Source organism: Pongo abelii, chromosome 21, assembly GCF_028885655.2.
Source record: "Pongo abelii isolate AG06213 chromosome 21, NHGRI_mPonAbe1-v2.0_pri, whole genome shotgun sequence".
Lineage (NCBI taxonomy): Eukaryota > Metazoa > Chordata > Mammalia > Primates > Hominidae > Pongo > Pongo abelii.
In genome coordinates this window covers 66,335,523-66,358,560 of record NC_072006.2, presented here as the reverse complement: position 1 = coordinate 66,358,560, position 23,038 = coordinate 66,335,523, and the positions used below count along the sequence as shown (strand labels likewise).

Below are 23,038 nucleotides of genomic sequence, written 5' to 3'. Positions count from 1 at the left end.
GTGGCCAGAGGCCTATCTCAGTGCATGTGCTCCATGCGTGCTGCCTGTGTTTGCAAGTATGTGAATGAATGTGTGTGTGTGCACACGTGCATTGCATGCATGTGCATGTACACGCGGGTGTGCATGTATGCTCGTGTGTGCAAGCATATACATGTGTGCACATGTGTGTCCGCTTGCTGGCACTTCAGCCCATTTGACTGTTCCCCCACCACAGGGGGAGGAGTCTACAGGGCTGGGGCCATGTGCTCGCCCCTGCAGACACCTCTGGGCACCAGGACCCTGAAACTCCTCACAAAGTGCCTTGAGCCCACTCTCTGGTCTGCTCAGGCCTCTCCTGCAGGAACATTTTCACCAGGTGGACCTGTCCCGAGGCCCAGGGGATACTGTTTGTTGGGGGCTTAGGCGAAGCCAGGACATGCTGGCTGGGGCATCCACATGCCTACACGCAGGCCCCCTGGGGCGCTGGGCAAAGCCGGAGGTGGGAAGAGAGGGAGGTGGGAAGAGAGAAAGGTGGGACGAGAGGGAGGTAGGAAAAGCCATAGGCCCAGGCCAGCTCCTTCCTTGCTGCCACTTATGGCATCAAACTCCAAGGAGTCTGAGAATTCCAGATTGGCCTGGGCATTCCATGGAGTCTGGGAGGTGTATATGCCGAGGTAGGAGGGGAATGTGATTTTGCTTGTTAGCTTCATGGATACCTTCTAAACCCTTTAAAACATTGAGACAGATGGCATGTGGGCCCACAGGTGTGAGGAGCGGGCCTGGCTTTGTTCTTTCTGTTTTCCCGCAGCCTAGGACAGTGCCTCGAGCTGCACAGGTGCTCAAGGAGTGTGTTCGGCGTGGATGGAGCTCATGGTGGCCGCCACCTCCCCCGTGTGCACCCAGCTGCTGTCCCGGAGCACCATCTGTTTCTCGAATGCTTGGAAGAAAATCAAGCCAGGGTGAGGCCGACTACGAAGAAGGGGGACTTTATTCAGTCTCTGGAGCAGCACGCCCCGCCTGCCCGCGCACAACCGCTCTGCAAGGGTCTACTCAGTTCGGGACCAAGACTGTCTGGCACTAGAAACACACTGAAAACATCAACTCTCTTCCCTTTTTTTTTCCTTTTTTTTTTTTTTTGGTACAAAATGATACAAACAACAATACAAAATAGTTGTGCTGTTGACGATTACAAAAAAAGGTGGAACGTTTAACCTCGCGATGCTCAGATTTGCAGGTGTGAGTACATCATACTCCAGTATCTTTCCCCAAAACAACTGTGCTCATGCGGGCTGCTACACATTTTGTCCATTTCAAAAAGAAACATGCAAAAAAAATCAGAATGAAAAAAGAAGAGAAAAGAAAAGTAAAACGCGTTCCAATTATACAGAGAGGTGGTCCCCTGCTGGGCCTGTTGCGAGGTGCTGTCCCTCCTACGGACCCACGGCGCCGCGAGCTGGGTCACGTGTGTCTGGGAGATTCTGTGTTGATTCTTTTGGTGTTATTCCTTTGAGCACTGACAGAAATTGAGACTGCCCCTTGCCCAGCTTTTTGCTTTGGAGAGAACAGAATTATCATCTCAGTGGACCGTGTGTGTCGGCTGGTGCTCATGCTAGGGAAACTGACGCATCTCTGAGAGCCTGACAGTTGGACATTGCTCTGACACGTTGGTGGCAGGAGGCCTAGCATTTTGGATGTGCTGAAAGACACTACAAAGAGAAACCTGCTGGGCCAGAAATTGGGGCTGCCCAGGCCCTGAAGAGCACTGTGGCCCTGGGCTGGGGGCTGCCTGCTGACCAAGGCCAGTCGTTCCTGCCACTCCAACCTGCAGCACGGGTTTCTCCTGTTTGCCAAACAAAAATTCCCTAAAGGAACCAAACCATGCCCTCCCACCCAGCCAGCATTGGCCTCCCAGCCTCCAGCGGGGGTCCCCTGATTACAGGCAGTCATATCTACAAGCTAAGGAAGAGAGACGTTCGACATTGATTGTATGCTTAGCTAATGCTAACTCAAGTTCAGAGGTGGAGCTGGGAAGGTGCTTCGGGAAGCCCATCTTTCTCTGGCCCCCAGGGGCTCACCGGGGTGGGGGTAAAGGGCAAGCGGCCCAGCCGTTTGGAGCAGGGATGGGCACGGGAAGCCCTACAAACGTCCCTCCAGCTGGCACTGCAGCTTCCGCCTGCGTGATTTGGGCAAAAGGAACGGGGGCTTGGCAGTGACAAGAGGCTGTGGGCTAGGAGGGGAGCTGGTGGGAGGCGGCACCAACATCGCCCAGCCCTCCTGGGTAGCGGCGGCTGCTGGCGGGACTGGGGTCTCCTGGTGCTGGGTCCTGGGAACGCCAGCCCAGGGTTCAGGGAACCCAAGGAGGCCTCGAAATTTCAGAGAAAGGAGTTCATGCTGCCCTGGCTCCCGGACCATGGTCACACTTCGAACAATCCACGCACACTCCTCAGGACTGGAGCATGGACTTCCCCAAACAACAACAGAGATTTCCAGTCCTTCCACTAGCCGCCCAGCCGTCCCTCCAACGGCCATGCCCTACACACTCAGGAGCATTCTTGTCTGCATAGCACAGCTCAGAACTGGGGGACCCCGGTGTGGCCTGGCCGGCTGCCCCTTGACCTCTGTTGGTCCATCTCCTGGACTGGCTGTCTGCAGAGGGGGGCACCCAGCACGTGGCACAGTGAACCCCGCCCTCCCTGGGCAGCCATAGGAGGGTTGGAAAGGACAGGGTTGGAGACTGGGACCCCAGCTCAACTCTGAAGGCTGCACAGGGGCGGCTGTGAGTTTGGTTTGGACAAGGACCCTGACGTCCATCGGGAACATGTGTGAGCCTGGCACAGATGTGTGACTCAAGGCCAAAGCTGTTCAGAAAAGGCGTGACCTTAGCCATGGGGAAGGGCCATAGGCTGAGGTGGGGGCCGGGGCCCCCGGTGGAGCTCATGCTGCCCCCACAGGCACCCCGAGACACTCCCTGACCCCAGCGGCAGGTGCAGGGCGGGGCTCCGGGAGGGCTCCCTGTCCTTCCCCAGTGCTAGCACCGCCCTGCCCGACACCAGGTCCTGCCCAGGGTCCCTGGTACCTCACTTCCTTCCTCAGGAAGCCAGTTGTCACTGGCCTGGGAGGGACAGAAAGCTGACCAAGCACGAGGCTTCCCCACGTGGGGCCTGCCTCCTGCCGCAGCCCAAGGCGCCCAGACACAGCCATGCCAGAGGGAGAATGCACCCTCCAAGTTTTCTCATGCAGTGAACACAGGCAGCTGAGCGCTGTCCCGGGGGTGCCGGGACATAGCCCCTCTCACTGTCCTGCAGAACCAATTCCTTCCCCCTGTCTGGCTTGAGTCAACCCAGCCCTGGAGATAGCAGTGCCAGCCTCGAGGACAGCAGCAAGTCTGGACCCGGCCACTGCCTGCCCCCAATGTGGATCCATAGGAGAGGAGAGACACCGTCTGCAGTGTGCAGAGGCATCTGTGCGACAGGTAGGCACGGCAAGACGGGGCCTCCCGCCACCCACACAGGCTCACAAGCGTCTGGTGGGAATCAGGAGCACAGGCTGGGGACGGGGAGGCTGCGCAGGCTGCTGGGTGTGTTCTGGTCACCATGCCCACCTGTAACTGCCCTCTCCAGCCGCCAGGGAGGGTCCTTGGTTGCTGCCACCTGCACAGCCCCCTGGATGGTTGGAGCTGTCGAGAGTGTCCTGGGGTTTGAATTGATGCCTGTCGTGGGGCCCTTGATGGCACCCCATGCGGTCTGGTCACCAGGGTCGGAGGGCTGGAGCCAGGATGCTGGCTGGTTTGGACAACTCACTCTTCTGGACCAAAGGCGGAGGGAACCTGGTGGCACTCAGGGTGACAGGTGGCCCTGAGGGAGGCCTGGGTTGACTGGGGGTGGAGCCCTTTCGGGATGACCCCTGTTTCCCTCCAGCCCCTCGCCTGAGCTCCTCACAGCATCCGGGAGGGGGTGGGGAGCAGCCACAAGGCGGGGGTAGTCCGAGCCACACCGGCCCCAGGGCCTTCTGCTGCTGGGGCTGAAGGGCTAAGCCTCCCGGCTGGCCTTGACTCCCAAGAGGCTCAAGAGACCCCCAAATGTGTACAGCAAAGGCTGCTGGGATTTGAACCCCACTCTGTTTTCAAACAAGTCACCCACTTTCTTTTTCTTAATAAAAGACCAAAATAAAAAAGAAAGAAAGACACAGTCTCCCCCATTTCTGAATGATGCCTTCAGAGCTGGGACTAGCTGGGGTTGGAGGCCGCTCGGGATGGGAAGGTGGGGACAGTCTGTCTGCTTTAGACACTCCTGAGTTTGAGGGAATCTGATACATGTACCAAAAGGCACTTTCTTTTTTTTTTTTTTCTTTCTTTTTTTTTTTTTTTTTTTTTTAAAAACAGTGCTTCTGTTCTAGGAAATTCAAGTGAAGACAGAGTGCCTCTTGCTGTCCTTCAGTGCCAGCCGGCGCGGTGCTGGGCAGCGGCCGCGTGCAGGGCGCTGTGGGGGTGGGTGCTCATGCTAGACAGCTCAACGTGGGGATTGGGGGGCCTCCTAACAGCACTAAAGACACGGCCGCAGGGAGTCGGGAAGACCGGCCACCTCTGCTCAGTCCTGCTCCTCCGGCGTCCGAGCGCGGCTCTCACTTCGGTCCAAAGACGCGAGGTCAGTCAATCCTCTTCACCGCCTCCATACATGTCCGCCAGCTTCTTGAATCTGGGCCCCCAGTCGTTGAGGTAATCGTAGTCTTGGTCCCCGGAACTGGATGAGTTCAGGGAGCTGACGGAGCCTGCGGTGGAGCCGCTCCCCTCGTAGTCGAAGACCAGCAGGGAGTCGTAGGGGGGTGCCGTGGGGTCGTTGTCGGCAGCGCGGAGTCCCTGGGGGGTCACAGACACACAGTTAGGGCGCAGGACGCGCTGTCTCAGCCCCGGGATCTGACGGAACGGAAAGTGAGGCCCAGAAGAAGAGGTAGGGAGGTAGGATGTTGCATAAAGTCAGTGTCCAATAAGTGCTCTCTGCATTTAGCTGAAGGGCATTTCTGAGTAGAAAAGGGCATTTGTGAAGATGGAGCGTGGGAGTGTTGAAGGGGCAAACTCAAATCCAGCAGCGGCCTGTGGGCAGGGGAGGCAGAGGGTTGAGTAGGGCCCATGGCTGGAGTTCAGCTCCTCCCAACCCAAGGGCAGATGAGGGGGGTGGGGGGGGAGGGGGAGGGGTGTGGGGGAAGGTGGAGGTGTGGGAGAGGGTGGGGGGGGTGTGAGGGTTTATAGGGGAAGGGCAGGGGGTGTGTGGGAGAGGGCGAGGTGTGGTGTGGGGGAGGTGAGGGCTGGGCCCTGTGGCTGAAGCTCAGCTCCTCCTAAGGGGGCAGGCAGATGGTTCTCCAGTCTAGCTGACCATTGTCTGGAGGGAAAGTGGACCTAGGGTGGACAGAAGTCAGAATCTGGCAGTTATGAGTGTGGCATTCCCACGGACAAGCTTTCGCAGTGCCATGGGTGTTGCTGGAGCCCCGTCCTCTCCTCAGTGCCTGTGGGTGCCACCTCCATGCCAGCACCTGCTCCTCCTGTGGCCCTGGGAGAGGGTACTCAGTGTCATTCAGTACGGACTGATTTGTCGTTTTCATTTTTAATTTCTCCTAAGAGCTATCTAACAGTGGGCTTTATTTATTATTTATTTTAAAATTTTTCTGAAATGGAGCTTCGCTCTGTCTCGCAGGCTGGAGTACAGTGGTGCGACCTCGGCTCACTGCAACCTCTGCCTCCCATGTTCAAGCGATTCTCCTGTCTCAGCCTCCCAAGTAGCTGGGATTACAGGCACCCACCACCATGCCCAGCTAATTTTTGTATTTTTAGTAGAGACGGGGTCTCACCATGTTGGCCAGTCTGGTCTTGAACTCCTGACCTCAGGTGATCCACCTGCCTTGGCCTCCCAAAGTGCTGGGATGACAGGCAGGAGCCACTGCACCCGGCTAACAGTGGGCTTTAAATTATAGACGGGGTAGGGCATATGTTTGGCAATCTTTACGTTTTTATTATGTCATAGACGGTAAGCGTCGTGTCGTCAGAGCAGCTTCTGCGTGGGCAGTTGTAGGAATTTCATTTGTGGCCCACAACACCATCTGCTTTGGGGATACCTTTCTGTCTTTCTGCTGAATCACTGCCTGGGTTATCTTCTGTTTAAATCAATTCCTTTAAAGTGAGATTCTGACCTAGGCTGAGATCCAAGTGTTGCTAAACCTCCTTTAAAATGCAGTGGGCATTGGAGAGCAGGTGATGAAACCACAGGGGCTCATGCCGGCTAGAACCGGGATGGAGGACACCGTGATCCCTGCAGAGCCACAGGCAAGTCCCAGCCTGGAGCCTCAGAGTCACTGCCCGGAGGACGCTGCCTGGGAGGAGTCTGCCCTGTTTGACTTGCTCCTCTGGTCGCTTCACCACAAAGGAAGATGGGAGTGAAGACAGGGAGCTGCGCATTTTAAGTGGAAACTGAGTGTTTCCCTAGCGACATTGTAAGAGATGTTTCAAATGTTTCTTGCAAAGGGGAAGATAGAAGGCTGAGGTGTGCTGTTCGTTGGACAAGTCCCCTCCAACCCTCAAGTGTCAGGTTGGGCACGTGGTCAGGCAGCAGCCCTGGAAGGCGGCCACCTCTGTGTGGCTCCCACCTGCTGTGTCCTGATGCTTGGGGCTGAGGGGAGGGTTGTGGGGGAAGAGTGGCGGGGGAGGGCAAGTTGGCCTGGGCCCTGAGACCAGGCTTGGGCCTCTGCCTCTCTGAGCATCTGGGTGGGCCGAGCCCAGGAAGGCCATTCCCAGCGGCAGTGGGCTCTGTGTAAGGTTAATACTTGGGGGGCTCATTGCACCAAGTGCGGCTTCGCCGCCGTCACCCCACTGATTCTCCTCCTGAGGCCCGTCCTTGCTGCTGGCGCCTCTGCTGCAAACCCGAATTCTTATGAAGCCCCTGCCGTGCACCCAGCCCTGTGTGTTGATCCTTCGCCTAGCCCACAGGTAGGAATCCTTGTCCTTGGAAAGAGGGCCTGCTGAGGGAGGTGATTTACCCAGGCCACCCAGCTGGAGGGGCAGAGCAGGGCCTGGAACCCAGGTCTGAGCTGCCTCCTCCCCACGGCGGCCGCCGGCACTGTAGAGATGGCTTCTGTTTGTGTGTTACTAGAATTTAGTTTTTAGAGGAGACACCTTGCCCGGGACCCCCCCAACTGCTGAGAGGCACACACCTCATTGATGAAGTCACCGATGTCGCCTGGATGCGGCACCATGGGCCTGATCGGGTACTGGGGCTCGGCGCCCACCGGCCGCTCATCCACGCGACGCACGCCAGGGGCTTTGCTTGGCACGTGCCCCATGGCTTCCGGCTGCTGCAGCTGGCTGAGGTCGTAGTCCTGGGGGAGGGAGCCGGGAGGAGTCACGGGCATCGGAAGAATCTGCCAGACCCCCTTCCGCCCTGCATCCTTTTCTGTCCCTGGGCCACAGATGTGCCTGCTGCCCTGTGGCCTGGTCTCCAAGCATCCCACAGAACCATGCTGTCCCCTCCTCCTCCTCCTTTACCCCACCTCCTCGCCCTTTACCCCAATCCCTTGGGCAGGGATAGGGGCTGTGCCTGGCTGTGTTCTATGGCCTGGGTCTCTCCCCGAGTGACCCCACCACCACTCTGCTCACCAACCACATGCCCCGAGTGCTCAGGTGGCCGGGAGCTGGGCCTCCGCAAGGCACATGCCTCACATTCGTTATGGTCATGTTGCGGGAGGGGCGGGGAGGGGTCTGAGCTTTCGACGGGTTTAAGGACTTGCCCCGATTCCCTGAAAGGCCAAGGGCAGACCCAGATTCCAACCAGCAGCTCTCACAGTCTACCCTCCCGGGCACCTGGTGCGCTGCCCCTGGTCAGTCGACAGCCCTCTGCACACAGCAGCATCCGCGAGTGGACATCGGTGTCCTCGGCCAACCCGGAGCCCTCTCCCCTCCAGGTCCCAGGATCCCCCGTGGGGGATGCAGGTGCAGTGTGCACAGCTCAGCCCAGGCTAGATATGCAAACGTGGGCAGGGTGGCCAGGCTAGGAAACTGTGCTCCCCTGCCTGGCACCTTCACTGGTGAAAAGGTTGAAATGTCTTACTGTTAAACCCCAGGGCAATCCCTGCTGAGACTCTAGTACACGTGAGAGCTGGCCTCGCGTGGGGAGGCAGGGGCGGGCCGCGGTCTCACCTGGTCCTCCTCTCCGCCGCCTTCCTCGTCATACTTGAGGATGTTGTCGCGGACGTCGTCCTCGGGGTCAATGAGCAGCTGCTTCGTGTGGCGCTCCTTCTCTCGCCGCTTCATCCACACAACAAACAGCAGGACCATGGCTGCGGGGGAGGGCCGCCCGTGAGCAGGGTGTGTGGGTGTGCCGCGGGTGTGTGCATGCATGCCTCTGTGTTTGCCATGTGTCTATGTGGGCATGTACATACAGGTGGCACACAAGCATGACTCTGTGCCCATGTGTGCATGCACACCTGTACTGCACACGCGTGTGTCTCTGCACATGCAGGCCTGGATGTGCAAGGACACATCTGTGCACATGTGCGGTCCGTGTGTGTGCATTCGTGGATGTAGATGCTTCATGCGTGTCTGTGTAAGCATGCATACGTGTATCCGCAGGAGGATGTATGAAGGCTTGCACATGCGTGTGCCTGTGTGTGTGTAGATCTATGTATGTGTGTTCATGTGTGTAGATGCACACAGAAGTCTGCACAGGTCTGTGTGTGCATGTGTCTTCATGTGTACTTCGTGTGTCTGTGTATGCTCATGGGGCGTGAGTGCATGCATGTGTTCATGTCCACAGTACATGTGTGCCCATGTGTCTGTGCGTGTGTGCATGCCTCTGTGTGTGTGTGCATGAGTTTCCAAGGCACAGCTGCACTGGCTCAGGCCTTCTCCCCAGCTCACTGCCTGGGCACTGGGCTACATTTTGAGTCATTGATTTACAAGCTTGCCCTCCTCTTGCACTCCCCTTTTGAGGAGGCAGCCAGCTCAGGGTGCCCCTCACCGCCTAGGGGCGGGAGGACATGGGGGGCTGAGGGGCCCACCCACAAGTCTTTCTGAGTCCCTCTTCTGAGCAGCAGGAGGGAGATGGCTTTGGCAGAGGAGGTGGAAGTGAGGTATTAGGCACACAGTGTCTTGGTAGAAATCACTGAGAGAGGGAAATGGACTCCCCCATATTGAAAGAGGCTCTGCCCTGGGAGGACAGGAGCCCAGAGAGGGGATCCAGGGATCCTGCTTCCTGAAGGCCCTTGGGGCGGGGTCAGTCCGGGGCTTCGCTGGACAGAAGGGCAGCCCCACCCAGTACCGAGGGGGTCACTCAGGGGCTCTTTCCACCACTCGAAGGAATTGGGGTACAGGCTCAGAAGTTCAGGTGCATGTGGAGATTGAAGAGAGGTAAAGCCCCCTTGTGGGGTGGATAGAGGGACCCTCTCCCCCAAGCTGAACTGGACTCTCTCTGCCTTCCGAGGTCCGTGTCCAGGCCTCGCTCCCCTAACCAGCCTTGCTCACTCTGGACCCCTGGCTGCCTCTGCTGCAGGAAAAGCCTGGCGCACCCATCTGCAAGGCTCCGGGAGCAGGTAATGCGGCCCACGGCCCCAGTAAATGCCTGCACAAACCACTCCACTGCATCCTCCTGAAGCCTCCCGTCACCTCCCATGTCACAGATTAACGACTGAGGCCCAGAATCACAGGTGTGCTCTTATGTACTGCAGAGGGTGAGCTCGGAGGCAAGAGAGGCGGCGACACCCCAGTCAGGAGGGCTGTTTTTTGCCAACCCGATTAATTGGCTGTGGCTGCCTGAGTGCCGTGAGGAGGATTCCGAAGCTGAGTGGAGGCTTGGGAGGAGCTCTGTGGGTACTGGAGGTATCCCTGCTGCCTGCGGAGGTTGAGGTGACAGCCGGGGGACGCTTCCTGACCTGGCCTAGATCATGGAGAGGGAAATGCAGGCAGAGGGAGGAGCCACCCGCTGCAGGTGCAGCTCGGTGAGAACCTGGAACCTGGAGCCTGGGCCTAGACTTGGCTCGACGGAAGCCACAAGGCCAAGAACCTTTGAAGGGGTCAGCTCCACTCTCACAGCTGGCATCCCAGGCTCATCCAGGCGGACAAGATGAACGAGGGTTGAGAGGAGGAGTGTGGAGGCCACTCCGGGTGCCCCCCATGCACCCCACCAGGGCTGAGGTGCCCACGACTGTGCAGAAGCCGGGCAGCAGGCGGATCTGCTGTTGACCCTGGACCCGGCCCCACTGTGGCTGCCCTCGAGAATGGCCCAGGTCTCCTGCACGGGCCAGGCACTCAGCTAAATTGGGTCTCACAGCCCTGCCCACAGAGGGTGCTCTGGCTGGGGCCTGGCCCCGATGTCTTCAGAGCAGGGGACATTGGTGAGAATGCCCCCACCTTTGCTACAGAGACACCTCCCAACTTCTGTGGGGCTCTTTGTACTCCTGATCATACAAAGAAGCCCATGACACTGAACGGCTTTCAAAACAAGCCTCAGAAATGAAAACCGGCTTTTCAAGGGGTGATAGGTCTGGAAATGGGGAAAAAAGCAGAGTCCTCATAACTCAGACATGCTTTGGACAGGGTTCAGGTTGGTCCCTGGGGTCTTAAGTCAGCCACAGGCCAGGTCTGCAGGAGGGGCCTATCGCCTGCTCTGGCCTGTTCTGGACGTAGTGGGGGACCCTGTGGTTTGGGTGTGAACTGGGGAGGTGGTGGCCCAACCCTTCCCCGCCCTGCCTCCCACTGGGATCCCTGGGGTATCACAGACCTTGGCGACTGTCCATGAGGGATGATGGGAAGAGGGACCTCTGGAGTCATTTTCAAGCACCTCCCCTGGCACCGCCTCCCTCCCCCCCGCCAGCCCTCAGGCCTGTTGGGAACCCACAGTGGTTGTGGGAAACTCAAGAAACTACTAGAGCATGTGATCTGGGCAGAGCCAATGAGAACACTCCATTGCTTGGCTGGTGATTGGCTCCAAGGTGTGCATGTGACCCAAGCCAGTCCAATCAGAGAGTGTCCTGGGACTTTGGATGGGGATGCTAACAGGCAGGGCTGACCTTCCCTCTGCTAAGTCCACCTGGGAGCTGCCCACAGGCGTCACAGGTCCTGGAGGGCAACAGCTTCAGGACACGGGGGCTCTGGGAGGCAGAATGGAGCCATGGAAAGGGGCCAGGCCATGGGAGACACCTGGGCTGGCCTGCACCTCCAGACTTGAGAGTAATGGGAGGCTCCAATTTCCCATTGTCATATGGACCAGTTCAGCTGCATTTCTGAAAGGCTCCTGACAGATGAGGCTGAGAGATGAGGGCTGAGGGGCAAATCCAGGCCCCCCTCTGCCCACCATCCCTGGGACAGGGCACTCATACCCACGATGCCCCTACCCACCCTGGTGCTCAGCCACACTCACTCAGCAGGATGAGGATGCAGATGAGGATGGCCACGATGGCACCGGTGCTCAGACCAGCCGCCGCCACCGCGCCAATGGTGGTGCAGTCCCCGTTGTCATCACATGGGCACACCTTGACTTTGATGATGGACGTGTTGGACAGGGGAGGGTTTCCAGAGTCTGTGACGATGATGGGGACGTCATACATCCCAGCCTCCAGGTACAGGATGCGCAAGCGGAGTTGGGCATAGTCACCTGGTGCAAAGCAACAGTAAACATTCAGCCAGAGCCCGGCCCTCCCTTCCAAGCAAGACGTCCAAAGGAAAAGACTAAGTCCGATGGCATGGAAATCTGAAATGTCTGCCTGGTTACCACACATACATACCCCTGTGCTACATCATTAAGTTAAAAGACATTGGAGGTTGGGTGTGGTGGCTCACGCTTGTAATCCCAGCACTTTGGGAGGCTGAGGTGGGCAGATCACTTGAGGTCAGGAGTTCACGACCAGCCTGGCCAACATGGCAAAACCCTGTCTCTAGTAAAAAATACGAAAATTAGCCGGGCGTGTGGTGGGAGCCTGAGGTGGAAGAATTGCTTGAACCTGGGAGGTGGAGTTGCAGAGCTGAGATTGTGCCACTGCACTCCTGTCTGGGCAACAGTCTTAAAAAAAAAAAAAAAAAAAAAAAGACATTGGAAACACAACCAAAAAGAAGCAATTGCAACATGTAGGATGAAGAAATAATTTCCTGAATATATGAAGAGTTTTACCAAATCAATAAAAAGAAACTCCCCAAAGAAAACATAGGCAAAGTCATTGAACAGACAATTCACAGAAGAAACAAAAATGGCCAATAAATATACATAAAAAATTTCCACTGGTAATTGGGATATACAAATGGAAATAATGATGACTTTGGCCTAAAGGTGACAGAATAAAATATTATTTTAAAACAATAATGTTCAGTGTTGGTGGGGTTTGAGGAAACAGGCACTCTCCCGATGGAAGTAGACATGTCTAGAGCACATTTTCACAGTACTGCAAAAACTTGAGAATTTTGATATCCTTTTATACCACAAATCCATATCCAAGGAAGTATTCTAAGGAAACATATCAGTCAGGGTCCAGTCAACTGATTGATAACCGGCACAGGAAGTTGTCATGGATGTACATGGGCAGAGCTGCAAGGATGTTCATGGCTGGGGTCGTTAAAGCAGCAAGAAACTGGGAATGACTTGGTGGCCTCCTCAGGGCCAGGTGAAGAAGGCTGAGCAGCTGAAGCGTGGCCAGTGTCCCCAGCCTTGGCGGGACAATCCTATTGGAGGGCTGTCGCCCACCTCTGGTGCTCAGTCTTCCAAAGCCAGCTGGGTCTCCCAGGAGCCTGCACCCCAGGCTAGTCTGACCCTCCCCGTGGCCTAAGGCGGGCTCACCGTTTAGGCGGGTGATGGTCCAGTTCTTCCGCACGGCCGCCGGGACAAAGGGCAGCTCAAAGACGTAGGGGCCGATGTTGGGGTCGACGTCAGCGTCAGCCGCCGTGATGTTGATGGCATTCAGGTTGGGCTTCTCACAGATCTGCGCCTCCTTGGGCAGCAGCTCAGGGGCATTGTCGTTGATGTCAATGAGATAGATTTGGAGGGTCCCAGTGCCGCTGGCCGGGGGTATCCCTGCAGAACAGACACAGGTCACCACACGGGCCACTCCTGGTACTCCACGACCAACCCACAGCTCCACACAGGACACACACACAAACAACCACACACAACATACACAGGGACACATCTGCAGCCCCCCAGCCGGACACGGCCAGCCACCCCCCAACACAGCTGCACAGGGACTGACCCACAGCCCAGCCATGGCTCCTGACCGACACCCTGCCACACACCATGGGCAGCCACACCACTGCGTACGGCATCTCAACAGACACGGCAGAGCACACGACCACACCCACACCCACAGCTGCACACACGCACACAGCGGGGTGTGGCATTCACGTGGAGCCCTCGCCACATGCCCTCCACCAATGCCACGGAGGTCACAGCCACGCACGGGGGACTCACTCCCGCTGGGGAGCCAGGGAGGGGTTCTGAGGGTGCTGGGCTCTGCACCAGCACCTGAGGGCTGCACCGCCCACATCTTGCCCCCATCTGGGACTTCTTAGGGCAAAACCTTTCCTTGCCTCCCTGAGTTTTGCTGGCCCCACCCAGCAGAGCCCCAGGGTGCTGGAAGCCCTGAGCCGAGATGCATGATCGCGTGGAAGAACTGTTGCTTTTGGAAGTGTCTGTGAGAAAGGCAGGCACGGCCACTCCAGATGAGCTTTGATGGAAACTCCCTCCTGGCCCGGCAGGAGGTCTCCTTGGAGGAGCCGATGACCTCTGGCCTCAGCATGGATGGAGGTGCTCTGCCGAGCCCCGAGAGCTCCTCAGGGGCCGTCCCTGTTCCTGGGGACTTCACATGCTCAGTCCTTGCTGCAGCCCAGGCCAGCAGTGCTGGTGGATGCAGCCCAGGTGGCTGGAATCTGGGGACAGAGAGATGCCCTGTCTGCTCTCCAGGCTTGGAGGTGGCGGCGGTGGCAGCTCCTGACCTGACATTAACAACCACGTGTTTTGACTGAGGCAGGCGAAGCATGTAAAAATATATCCCACAGGATGTCTCTTTAATCTTCTGGAAGCTGCATCAAAACACATTTAAGGTGACGCAGCGCAGCGCTACCTTTGAAAACTGCTTTGAGATGTAGCTGATGGCATGGCACGTGATCAGAGAAGCACAGACAGGTTCTGTTAACCGGAGGGCTCCTGCTCTGGCCTGCACACCCAGGCTCACTCACATGGCGTCTGCCACGTGCGATGGACGCTCTGATGTTCCAGCTACGGCCTCAAAATCACTTTCTTTCTTTCTTTCTTTTTTTTTTTTGAGATGGAATCTCACTCTATTGCCCAGGCTTGAGTTCAATGGTGCGATCTTGGCTCACTGCAACCTCCGCCTCCCAGGTTCAAGTGATTCTCCTGTCTCAGCCTCCCGAATAGCTGGGATTACAGGCGTGCACCACCATGCCTAGCTAATTTTTGTATTTTTTTAGTAAAGACAGGGTTTCACCATGTTGGCCAGGCTGGTCTTGAACTCTTGACCTCATGATCCACATGCCTCGGCCTCCCAAAGTGTTAGGATTACAGGTGTGAGCCACTGGGCCCGGCCCAGGCTCACAATCACTTTCTACTTTAACCTCAGGGCTTGAGCTGCGGCGGGGGTCCCTCAAGGGGAGACGCTTCCCCTGACCAGGGCCCTGGGCTCATAGGCAGCTGCACAGCTACACAGCCCGGGCTCTGTGGACCCCGGCAGGGGAGGCAGCGATGGCTGGGGGAGGCTGGCAGGGAGGTGACCACGTCCTGTCTTCACCTGCTATGGGACGAGCGTTTGCACAATGGCTACTTTCACTCATAAGGCTTCATGCACAGCCGTTCGAAGAGCCGACCAGGCACGGCGCCGCCTTGGGGCCTTTGCGCACACCGTTTCCTAACTGTTCGCCTCCTCTGCCACCCCACCTTCCCCTGCTTGCTCCTCTGGTTCCACAGCTCTTGGTCCCAAGGTCAGCTCCTCAGAGCAGAGCCCGTGGTCACTGCTTCCCAGCCGACCATTTTGTTTTCTTCCAGCTCTTGCTGCCTGAATCATCTGCGTGGCTGGTTTCTCTCCGGTCTCCCTGGGGCAGACACTGCTGAGTCATCCCCAATATCCATTTTCTGTTTCCTTTTAATAAAATAATCGGAGTCCTACATTTTGTCTGGGATCATCACTGTCCACCTAGAAGGCCCCATTTCCCAGCACCCCTTGCAGCTGGGGGTGGCTGCATCAGTAAGTTCTGGGCTTTGTGAGCTGTGGGTGGAGGACTTGCGTGGGGCTTTCTGAAAGTCCTTAGTAGCAGGCGTGTGCCCGTGCTCTCCCTGCAAGGCCTTCTGTTTGCCAGAATGTGGCTGTGATGGCTGGAGCTCCAGCAGCCATTCTGGACCATGCCGTGGCACAGTCAGGGTGCCCCGGGTCTCGGATCTCCCCCTGGGCTGCCTGCCTTCAGCCTTCTTTGACGTGAGAGAAAAAAAGCCTCAATCGTGCTGCAGTTTCCTCTAACGGTATTCACTGACCTGGGTTCCAGCCAACACACTCAGGCTGTCAGCCACACCAGGGCAGGGCATCGCGGTGTTCTGCCCACTGATGAGCAGCTGCAGGCACTCGGCCGGTACTCAGCGAACAGCAGGCCGGGCAGTCATCACGGCCGCAGCAAACAGGAGCCCATGCTGCCCTGAGCCAGGCCCTTCCTCAGTGCTCCGGTGACTCGGACTCGTTTGATTCTCAGGGGTACTAAGACTCCCCCGACTTGGCAGAGGAGGAAACTGAGGCACAGAGAGGTCACGTCTCTTCCCACTGGTAAGCGGTGGCACTGGACTGATCTTCGGTTCCAGAATCCCTGCTCCCACTCGTCCTGCCTCCATGCCTCTGAGAGCGTGTGACCCGTGGGGGGCTCGGCCAGCTTGCGGGGTTACTGCAGGTCCAGGAAGGGGTGGCTGCTTCTTGAGATGCCGGCCCACATCCCTCAGAAAGCCCCGCGTGTTCTCAAACCTTCTTCCTGCCACCTCTGCCCAGCCCATCCTCGCCCTCCCGTCCAGGCTCTTGACGTCGTCTGCTGTGCCGCCTGCCCCGGGACCTTGCTGCTGCCTTCTGCACTCCCAGGGCCCTGGAGGGTCTCATGCCTCCTGTTGTGACTGAGGGCCACAGGGGTCTGTGCTGTGGGTGGTCAGAGACACGAGGGCAGCACCCCAGGGGCTGCTGACTGCTGGGGCTGGGCCTTCTTTGCAGGATGGGGTCTGTGGCAAGGGCTGCCGGCTAAAAGCATTTGAAAACTGTGGACCTGGTTCCAGTGCCTTAGTTTACAGGCAACAAAACTGAGACGCAGTTCAGGTTGCAGAGTGCAGCAAAGACAAGCCTGGGATGACCGGTGCCCTGACGCCCCTGGAGCCTGTGGGTGAGTGACGTTGGGGGGATGGACCAGGCACACCTGTGAGCAAGCAAGTGAATGCTGGCGAGGGGGCAGAATAAATGACTGACATGGGATTGGGTGGAGGGCGAGCATGGCCTGGGGGCCCTGAGATGATGCAGCCCTGATCACCGCTGTCTGCGCAGATGCCCCCTCACCCCTCTGGGTGACCCTCTGGATGCCCGCTGGCCTCTCGGGGTCTCCCTGGCTAGCACCCTCCCTCGCCCACAGAACCCAGGACACGGGAAGGCCACTGAGACAGCTGCCTCCCTGGGGCGGGCCGCACCATTGTCAGCTGCCAGGAAGGTGGCCTCGTAGACGTTGTTTTTGGTGTAGAGGGACTCACGGTCCAGCACTGCCGCCGTGGTGATCTGCCCGTTAGTGGCGTTGATGTGCAGCCAGTTCGCTGGGTCTGACAGCTTTGAGTATCTGTGGAGACCACAAGTGCATGGGGAGGTAAGGCTGGGGGTGGGCAGGGCTGCCCTGGATCCCAGGCCTCCTTGGTCTGGGTTGGGCAGCTACACTGGCCACACCTCCAGGGCCTGGGCCTGGGCCAGTGTCTCCGTCTCCTTGGAGCCCCCGAGGCCTTGTCCTCTTCTAGGGCTTCCCCTCCACATTGGACTGGCCCCCACCGCCCCACAACAGGACAGGCCACGCAGCGGCTACGGGCACCGAGCTCATCCATTAGTGGGTGGTCTCAACTCACGAGGACCTTGTGGGCAGACGCCCTCATCGTCCCCATCAAATGGACAAGGACGCTGAGGAACAGAGAGGGCAGGAGGTTGCTGAGTCTCACGGCTATGAGAGTGCGGCCAGGATTGGGCCGGCTTGTGTCTAGACAGTGCTGAATGTGTAAGCACCGGTCACAACACTCACGATTGATCAGGGGCTGCATCTGGCTATCTGGGACTAAGGGGCTGCTGCTCCCTCCTGGAAGGACGCCTCAGGTTGGAGATGCCTCCGACCACCCATCTGGGGGAATTCTGGGCTGTGGGTTTCATGGGGTATTTCTGGACCCTTCTGTATGGAACCTGGGAAGCTGCAGGCAGGGACGAGGCATGTCCTGTGGACCCACCTCACAGCCTGCTGCATGAACCGGTCAGGGTCCACAGCTGAAAACGTGGTCAGCACGGTGCCGGGGGGCACGCCTTCCTCCAGGCGGATCAGCTTGTGGTTTGAGGGGAAGTAGGGAGCCTCGTTGATGTCCATGACGGAGATGGTCACCCCTGCCGTGGACTGGAAGGACATCTGGATCCCGCTGGCCAGGGGCGCCTGGTTGGACACCATCACTGTCAGCATGAAGGCTCTGTTGAGCTCGTAGTCGACTGCCTGGAACAACAGATCAGGGCTGGGAGTGACCTGGCACAGCTCCCGCGGGGGTAGGCATGTGGGGACACACGGGAAGGTTGGTCTCCACCCCTCCCTGAGCCATGTCCAGCTCTTCTCTGCCCTGCTTTTTAGCCAGGAGGCCCCAAAGGGTCCCATCTCCCAGGCACCCTTATCTTCTGGCTTCCTGCTGGGTTTGGCCGATGGGAGGAGAGAGGGAGGGGGTCTAGGCCTCCCAGCCCCTGTCTCATGCTGTGCTGAGGTAAAAGCTGGGCTCCTCCTGGGGGGCTGCAGCCCCTGATGGGTGGCCCCTCTTCCTGGCCTGGTAACCCCGTCCCTACCTTCCTCCTTTGAGCCTAGTGTGGGGAAGGCTCCTGACGTTGTTGGCCAGGGGGGCCTCACCAGGTGCAGGGGGTCAAATGGTGGCCCCCAAAAGACATGTCCACCTGGGACCTGTGAATGAGCCCTTATTTGGAAATCGGGTCTTTGTACATGTAAGTTAAAGACAGAGGCCCTCATAAGAGACAGGCGGGGCTGGGTGCGGTCATGCATGCCTGTAATCCCAGGGCTTCAGGATGCTAAGGTGGGAGGATCGCTTGAGCCCAGGAGTTTGAGGCTGCGGTGCACTGTGATCACACCATTGCACTCTAGCCTGGGTGACAGAGCGAGGCTCTCCAAAATTTCAAAACAGAGAGGAAGGGAGAGGGATATTTGAGACACACAGGTGCAGGGAGGAGCCATGTGGCGACAGAGGTGCAGTCTGGAGTGAGGCAGCTACAGGCCAAGAAACAGGAGAGAGGCAGGCAGTGGGTTCTCCTCTAGAACCTCCTAAGCAAGACCGTTCCTGCCGGCACCTTGATTTTATGTCTCTGACTCACAGAGCTGGAACAGAAGACAGTTCTATTGTTGTAACCCACCTGGTTTGTGGTAATTTGTTACCACAGCCCCGGACACAACCATGCCAGGTCTGCAGCTCCCATCACTGCTGCACTTGGCCCCTGCATTCACACAATTCTTTGGTGCCCTTCTGGTGCACCAGGACCCTGGCTGATAAATGCTAGAGCTACAGTTCTGCAGTGATGCTATATTATCAGAAAAGCTTCGCTCAAGCCTTTCCTACACATTTTGGGGAGGGAGGGAAGTTACATGGAAACAGCTTGGAGCCCTGAGACGTTCAGTGGCAAAGCTTGCAACAGTCTCACTGGAAAAAACACAACACAATGTGTTGCAATTGCATTAAAGTATTCTGCTTAGATACATGCAAAGTAACATATGCATAAGAGTATTCATTGTGTAGTATCTGTAGAGACAATATGCTGGAAACGACCCAAACATCCATCAGCAATGGTTGGCTGCACAGCCTGCAGTACATCTGCATGGGGAGACACTTGCAGCTGTAAAGAGGAATGAGAACAACCTCTGTGTACTGAAGAGGAGAGCTTTCCAGGATCTACTGGTGGGTAAAAAAGCAACCCACATAGTGTGCACCTTTTGTGCAACAGAGGGAGAAAAATATGATTTGTATACGTATTTGCTCATATTTGCAGAAAGAAACATCGTGAGGATAAACCAAAAACTAGTAAAAATGATTATCATTATCAGAGGGAAAGAATGGGGTCAGGGTCACAGCTGGGAGTGTGAGTTTGTGAGTTTCCTCTCTATTTCTTATCATAGAGCTTTGATTTTTTTTTTTTTTTTGACAGAGTCTTCCTCCATTGCCCAGGCTGGAGTGCAGTGGCGTGATCTCGGCTCACTGCAACCTCTGCCTCCTGGGTTCAAGTGATTCTCCTGCCTCAGCCTCCCCAGTAGCTGGGATTACAGGTGCCCGCCACCATGCCTGGCTAATTTTTATATTTTTAGTAGAGACGAGGTTTCACTATGTTGACCAGGCTGGTCTTGAACTTCTGACCTCAGGTGATCCGCCTGCCTCGGCCTCCCAAAGTGCTGGGATGACAGACGTGGGCCACTGCACTCTGCCCAAAATATGCTTTTGAGGGTGATGCATTCTGACAGATCTAGGTGCGGAGGATCATGAGGTCTGGTAATTAAAAAAACGTACTCCTGCAAAAAGTGCAGATTGCCACGCAGCAGCGTGCCTATCACTGTGAGATTTACACGACACCACGCTTCCACACAATCACCGCGACACCACGCTTCCACATAATCACCATGACACAACGCTTCCATGCAATCATACCACATTTCCACACAATCACCGCGACACTGTGCTTCCACGCAATCATCATGACACAGTGCTTCCATGCAATCACACATTTCCATGCGATCACCAAGACACACTTCCACACAATCACCGTGACTCCATGCTTCCACACAATCACGATACCACGCTTCCACACAATAACCACGTGCTTCCACGCAATCATCATGACACAGCGCTTCCACGCAATTACGCAGGTTCCTCCTACTTCTAGGAATGCCTGGAAACCTTCATGATAAACAGTGTAAGGCATTTCCACTTAGAGAGGAACTTATCTGCTGGAGGAATCAATCAGCTTTCCCCAAGAAGCATGAGGGCACCATGCCCCGCCACTGATGTGATGTCCCCATGTTCCCAGCCCTCGTGAACCACCTGCAGGCAGGCCAGGCACTGTCCACAGTGGAGCGGAAAAGGCCAGTTTGTGGCTTTGGAGCTTCATAAGCTGAGGGCCATAGGTAAGTCAGGAAGGAACCTGGGGTGTTCCACCCACAACGTGCTGTTGCTCTGAACCCCACTCCCCATGCTTGGGGCTGGCAGTGAAGCACCTGACTCTGAACAGGTCCAACCCCGCCCCATATCTGGGGCCACCACAGCCTCTCAGCATCTGATCTTTCCAAGCAGGAACAACCACATAATCTGGTATGTCACACTCAGGACTTCTCGGCACTGCTATTGAATAAGATATTTCAATACAAAAAGAAGAAATTTAAAAATCACATCAATAAGGCCAGGTGCGGTGGCTCATGCCTGTTATCCCAACACTTTGGAAAGCTGAGGCAGGAGGATCACTTGAGCCCAGAAGTTCGAGAGCAGCCTGGTCAACATAGTGAGATGCCGTCTCTACAAAAAAAAAAAAAAAAAAGAAATTAGTTGGGCGTGGTGGCACACACCTGTAGTCCCAGCTACCCAGGAGGCTGAAGTGGGAAGACTGCTTGAGCCTGGGAGGTCAAGGCTGCAGTGAGCAGTGATCGTACCACTGCACTTCAGCCTGGGCAACAGAGTAAGACCTCGTCTCAAAAAATAAAATTGCCTAAATAGTATTGGATGAGCATGGAAGGAAAACTGAGACGCTGGCTCCTGGAAGCCCATGACAACCTCCAGGAGGGTCTGCAGGGAGTGGCAGAGATCACAGTTCTGGTCCTGGGTCCCCACGGTCCCTGCACTGCCCCTGGGGGTGACACGCAATCACTGCGATACCACGCTTCCACGCAATCAGCACGACACCACGCTTAGGTGAGCCCTCATCCTCCCCAGGGGTAGTCTCCTTGTCCATCTGAAGGAAGGGGTGGTCCCTGCAAGCCTCCCTGAGTCCTGAGTGAGATGCCTCGTGGCTCGCTGATGCATGCCGTCACCTCTCACTGCGTTGGTGCACGACCCCCACCCTGACTCTGCCACCCCTGGGGCAGGGGCTTTGCCCTGTACCTCTGCCTCCCCAGCGCCCAGCACAGCACCAGTGTGGGTCATCTGTGCCCCATAGGTGCCTGGGGGTTATAGGGGGTGGGCACTCCCTTGTTCATCACCACTGCCCAGGCCCATCTCGGGGTTGTGTGCGCCACACAGGGGCCTCGCACCTGCAGCTGTCACCCTGCAGTACCTTCCACGGCCCAAGCTGACCGCAAGCCTGAAGGGACGCCCGATCCAGAATAACCCAGCGCACTCCTCTGAAAGGTTCTACCAGGGGTCTCAGGTTCCCCCAGGTCTGGCCTTGCTCCCTCTGTCTCTGGACTCCAGATGCCTCCAAGCTCCCAGCACCTGCCTGCACCCACATCGTGTTGGGGTCCCCCCAGAGCTGACCATGCCAACACCTGCAGCTGCTCCCCCAGGCCCTCCAGGAGTTGGCTGGGATGGGGCCACTCATGTGGCTAGACTGTTTCATCACGTGGTGGTGGTGCTATGAACAAGCCCCTGAGGGAAGTGGTCTTTCTCCCATATTTGTTGGCTCATGTTCCCGGGGACATGGAATAACGCTGCATGTCATGCGTTAAAAAATCGTGTCACCAGTCTGAGCAAGGAGGCCTTCCAGAAAGACGATTATGGCCAATAAAAGCCCACAGGAAGATAAAATAAAACACATTTGTAATGGAGAAATCAATAGGTAATTTGCTCCAGCAGTTTGGATTAGGGTGGCTGGATGTACTTGCCGAGGCTCAGCATGGCTGCCGCCCACATGTGGCCGTGACCCTTCACTCAGAGGTGAGCAGCTGGGCGTGTGCCTGAGCAGCAGCTCCAGCACCGGCTGAGCGGAGTGGGCAGGGCCAGGTGGGGACACACCAGGATGTCTGCCCTGCTCTTCTCCGATGGGAGGCTCAGGAGCTTCCATTCAAAGTCTCACTCTGTGCCCCTGTCTTGGGGTAGAGTTGCCTGAACTGACCCCATCACTGACCTGCTCTCCCTGGAATTCCCACCTACTCTCCCCGGAATTCTTGCCACCTGTGAGCCTCTCACAGGAAGGCCAGCTCTGTTGCTGCCCAAAGGGGAAGTGGCAGAGGCCGGTTCTTGGCTTTTTAGCTTTAAAACTGAGGGCCATGGGTGAGAAAAGAAAGAACCTGGGATGAGCCTGGGCCTGGGCCTTGCTCCTTCGAGATAAGATTTCACAACTGGAGGAGGGAGACAAGAGGCCGTGCTGGGCCCTGAGGAGGGTGTGATGGTAACAGATGGTATTTGGGTTTGGGGACCTGAGAGCGGAGAAGCTGTGTGCCCACCTCAGGTAGAGCCTGGGAGGTGGCAAGGCGTATTCCTCATCCCCGGCTGGTATGGCTAGGGAGATGGAATTGGGAGTGTGAGGCAGGACAGATCTGGATGACCTGCCCGAGATGCCTGTGGACTTCTTTTGACAGTGGCCAAGCTGGACCCCAGAAGTGAGGGATGATGCAGCCAGGATTTGGGTGACTGATGGCTGAGAACAGAGGTGACCAGACACCTCTGACAGTTGCCCAGGAGTGCTCTCCTCCCCTGCACAGGGCACTGCATCAGCCCAGAGCATAGACACAACTGTGTGAAAAGGGAGGCAGAAGAGATGCCAGTCTACCACTTACCACCACCTGGGGGGACCCGGCTAGAAACAGAAGCTAAGTCGATTTAGAGAAGGAAAGAGCACACTGCTGCATTGCTGGATTTGGGGC

The 23,038-nt window shown here is 56.9% G+C and overlaps 1 protein-coding gene across 2 annotated transcripts in view; it reads right to left on the bottom strand.

Annotated features, from left to right (window-relative positions):
• Positions 1-949: 949 nt before the first annotated feature.
• The window catches only part of CDH4 (cadherin 4), a 703,097-nt gene continuing 681,008 nt past the window's right edge, over positions 950-23,038 (bottom strand). For both annotated transcript variants that reach the window (XM_024239065.2, XM_054541916.2), the window contains 7 exons: positions 17,448-17,701; positions 16,659-16,801; positions 12,783-13,016; positions 11,376-11,609; positions 8,159-8,298; positions 7,177-7,341; positions 950-4,834 (listed from right to left, as the gene is read on the bottom strand). In XM_024239065.2, the coding sequence (XP_024094833.2) occupies positions 4,628-4,834; positions 7,177-7,341; positions 8,159-8,298; positions 11,376-11,609; positions 12,783-13,016; positions 16,659-16,801; positions 17,448-17,701 (1,377 nt within the window). In that variant the 3' untranslated portion in view covers positions 950-4,627. The remainder of the gene's footprint in view (positions 4,835-7,176; positions 7,342-8,158; positions 8,299-11,375; positions 11,610-12,782; positions 13,017-16,658; positions 16,802-17,447; positions 17,702-23,038) is intronic.